Source organism: Acanthisitta chloris, unplaced genomic scaffold (assembly GCF_000695815.1).
Source record: "Acanthisitta chloris isolate BGI_N310 unplaced genomic scaffold, ASM69581v1 scaffold24885, whole genome shotgun sequence".
Classification (NCBI taxonomy): domain Eukaryota; kingdom Metazoa; phylum Chordata; class Aves; order Passeriformes; family Acanthisittidae; genus Acanthisitta; species Acanthisitta chloris.
This window is the reverse complement of record NW_008674632.1, coordinates 639-3,373: the sequence shown is the minus strand read 5'-3', so window position 1 is coordinate 3,373 and position 2,735 is coordinate 639. Positions and strand designations below refer to the sequence as shown.

Sequence of the window (2,735 nt, the reverse complement as noted above, 5' to 3'; positions counted from 1 at the left end):
ATATATAAAACTTTATATTAAATCTAGGTAGATGATATTTGGGATAGTCTGTGTCTCTTTTCTTTTTTGACTTTTTCCTTTCCTCAGAGCCTGTTATCGATTGTTACTGAGTAAAATCTCCAGCCAACAAGGACACGACGTGATGAACTGCCTGGAGTAACACGGCCCCCAACCCTTGGCGAAGCTAATCCTCACGCTGTTGGGGTCGTAGGGCCCATCTGCATAATCCAGCTCAGCTGTGTGCTGCAAGAGGCAGGACTTCTCATAGTCAAACACCTTGATGGAGTAGCCTGGCATCACCTTGCGCACAATCAAAGTCCTACAGTTGGGGATGTCCAGTGTTGGGGAGTTGACGAAGATGGGGTGCTCACTGCGGTTGTAGGCCCACACACCGTCTGGTTCTTTGCTGAGTAAAATCCCGTAGCCGATTTTACTTCGAGTCCTTCTCACAGTCTCACTCCTGTTTTCCAGGTTTAGCTGTCCGAGGCAGAAGCCATTGCCTTGAGGTAGGTCATAAAATATACTGACAGACTGTTCGTACACTGTGTAGAGGCGACCCACGCGCGTCCGGTGCTCCCAGTAGGCCACGTTGCACCAATGGCTCCTCTTCACGGCATCGGGCGACGTACTGGCATCTGGGGGGCAGAACACAGGACAGTCAGGGTTTGCTGGCACCATCTGGGAAATGACAGGCTCATTTTCATCCAACAGCCCTTCCCACCTATTGGCTTTGCTACCATGAGAACTGAACTTTTAGAATCACAGAATCATCAAGGTTGGAGGAGACCTCTAAGATCATCAAGGCCAACTGTTAAGCTGTCACTCTACTGTTACCCCTAAACCATATCTTCCAGCACCAGACCCAGATGCCTCTGAGACCCCTCCAGGGATGGTGACTCCACCACCTCCCTGGGCAACATTCATAGAATCATCAAGGTTGGAAAAGATCTCTAGGATCATCAAGCCCAAGCCTTAACCTGTCACTGCCGTAACCTCTAAACCATATCCTCCAGCACCAGATCCAGATGACTCTTAAACACTTCTGGGGATGGTGACTCCATCCCTGGGCAATATTCCAGTGCCGGAACACACTCTAACAGGGAATAAAGATCTCTAGGATCATCAAGCCCAAGCCTTAACCTGTCACTGCCGTAACCTCTAAACCATATCCTCCAGCACCAGATCCAGATGACTCTTAAACACTTCTGGGGATGGTGACTCCATCCCTGGGCAATATTCCAGTGCCGGAACACACTCTAACAGGGAATACATTTCTCCTAACATCTCCTCTGACTCTGCCCTGTCTCAGCTCAACGCCATTCCCTCTATCCTCTCCCTGCAGCCCTGGCAGGACAGACATCCCCCACCTCTCTCCAACCCCTAGCAGGAGCTGCAGAGAGCCATGAGGTCACCCCTGAGCCACCTCTTCTCAAGGCTAAATTAACCCAACTCCTTCAGCCCTTTCTCACAGGACATGTGTTCTAGACCTTTTCTGAGCTCGCTGCCTTTGGCTGGACTTGCTCCAGTGCCTCTATGTCCTTTTTTAAGTGAGGAGCCCCAAATAGAACACAATATTCAAGGTGTGGCCTCCCAATGCTAAGTACACAGGGATGAACTTGTACTCAAACCAAAACTTGTATTTAACCCCAAGCTTGTGCTCAACCCAAAGTCCATCTTGAACTCAAAGCTCATGCACAACACAAAGTTCATCTTCAATTATGTCAAATGCCACCAAGACAGAAGGCTCAAGCAAAGGCTAGTGACCCAAGAGAATACCCACCAGCTCCCACAGAGCTCAATGCCTCTTTCTCTCTCAAATTTAAAGTTCAATCCTGCATCCAGCAAGTCCTCAGGATATGTGCATCCCTACCCCCGAGACCTGGCATGGATACTGTACCACTGCAACTCAGTGGCCCCACAAGCTCCTCCAGCACTGCTGTGGTGGTGGACCCCCATTTTCAAGCCCAACTTGTGTTGAGTTGAAACATGGGGGATGTCCATGACGTGCTCAGATGACTGACTCGGCAGTTATCTCCACTGTGTAGTATTCTTTGACAGTTATGCTGATGTTCCCAAGGGGCACATGAAATCTGAGGAAGCTTTTCATGCCAAAGGGGAGTAGCTGCTATGAACTATGTATGTCCTCCTAAAAAGCCATTGGAATTCTCTCCAGACAATGAGCAACATCTCTTCTTTCTAGGAATTCCATTCCAGGAAGACAGGAGGGACACAGACTGCCAGAAGACAGACTGTTTAATCTCTGATACCTCCAGAATTTATGATGTTTCCAGAAGGAAGACAGGAACTCTCAGCCGGTCATGGGATGTAACAAAGCAGGAGTGGCTCATTGCAAGTGGAACATTATCATAGAAACATAGTAGGTTAAGGGGTTGGAATGGAGCTTAGTGATCATCCAGTGCCAAGCCCCTGCCCTGGGCAGGGACACCTCCCACCAGAGCGGGTTGCTCAAGGCTCATCCAACCTGGCTGTGAACACTGCCAGGGTTGGGGCAGCCACAGCCTCCCTAGGCAACCTGGGACAGTGTCTCACCACCCTCACAGGAAAAAATTCTTCCTAATATCTAATCAAAATTGTGTTAGGTGAGGTTTAGGTTGGATATTAGAAAAAGGTTCTTCCCCCAGAGATGTATGGGGCCCTGGAGCAGATCCCCAGGGCATTGGTCACAGCACTGAGCCTGACAGAGCTGAGAAACTCTTGGGCAGTGCTCTCAGCCA

General features: G+C 49.4%; 1 protein-coding gene across 1 annotated transcript; it reads right to left on the bottom strand.

Annotated features, from left to right (window-relative positions):
* Positions 1 to 37: 37 nt before the first annotated feature.
* On the bottom strand, positions 38 to 635 carry SMAD6 (SMAD family member 6; the record flags this gene model as incomplete). The annotated part of the gene is made up of 1 exon (XM_009075426.1): positions 38 to 635. A coding segment is annotated over one exon (542 nt), but the record flags the coding sequence as incomplete, so codon positions are not given.
* Positions 636 to 2,735: the final 2,100 nt, after the last annotated feature.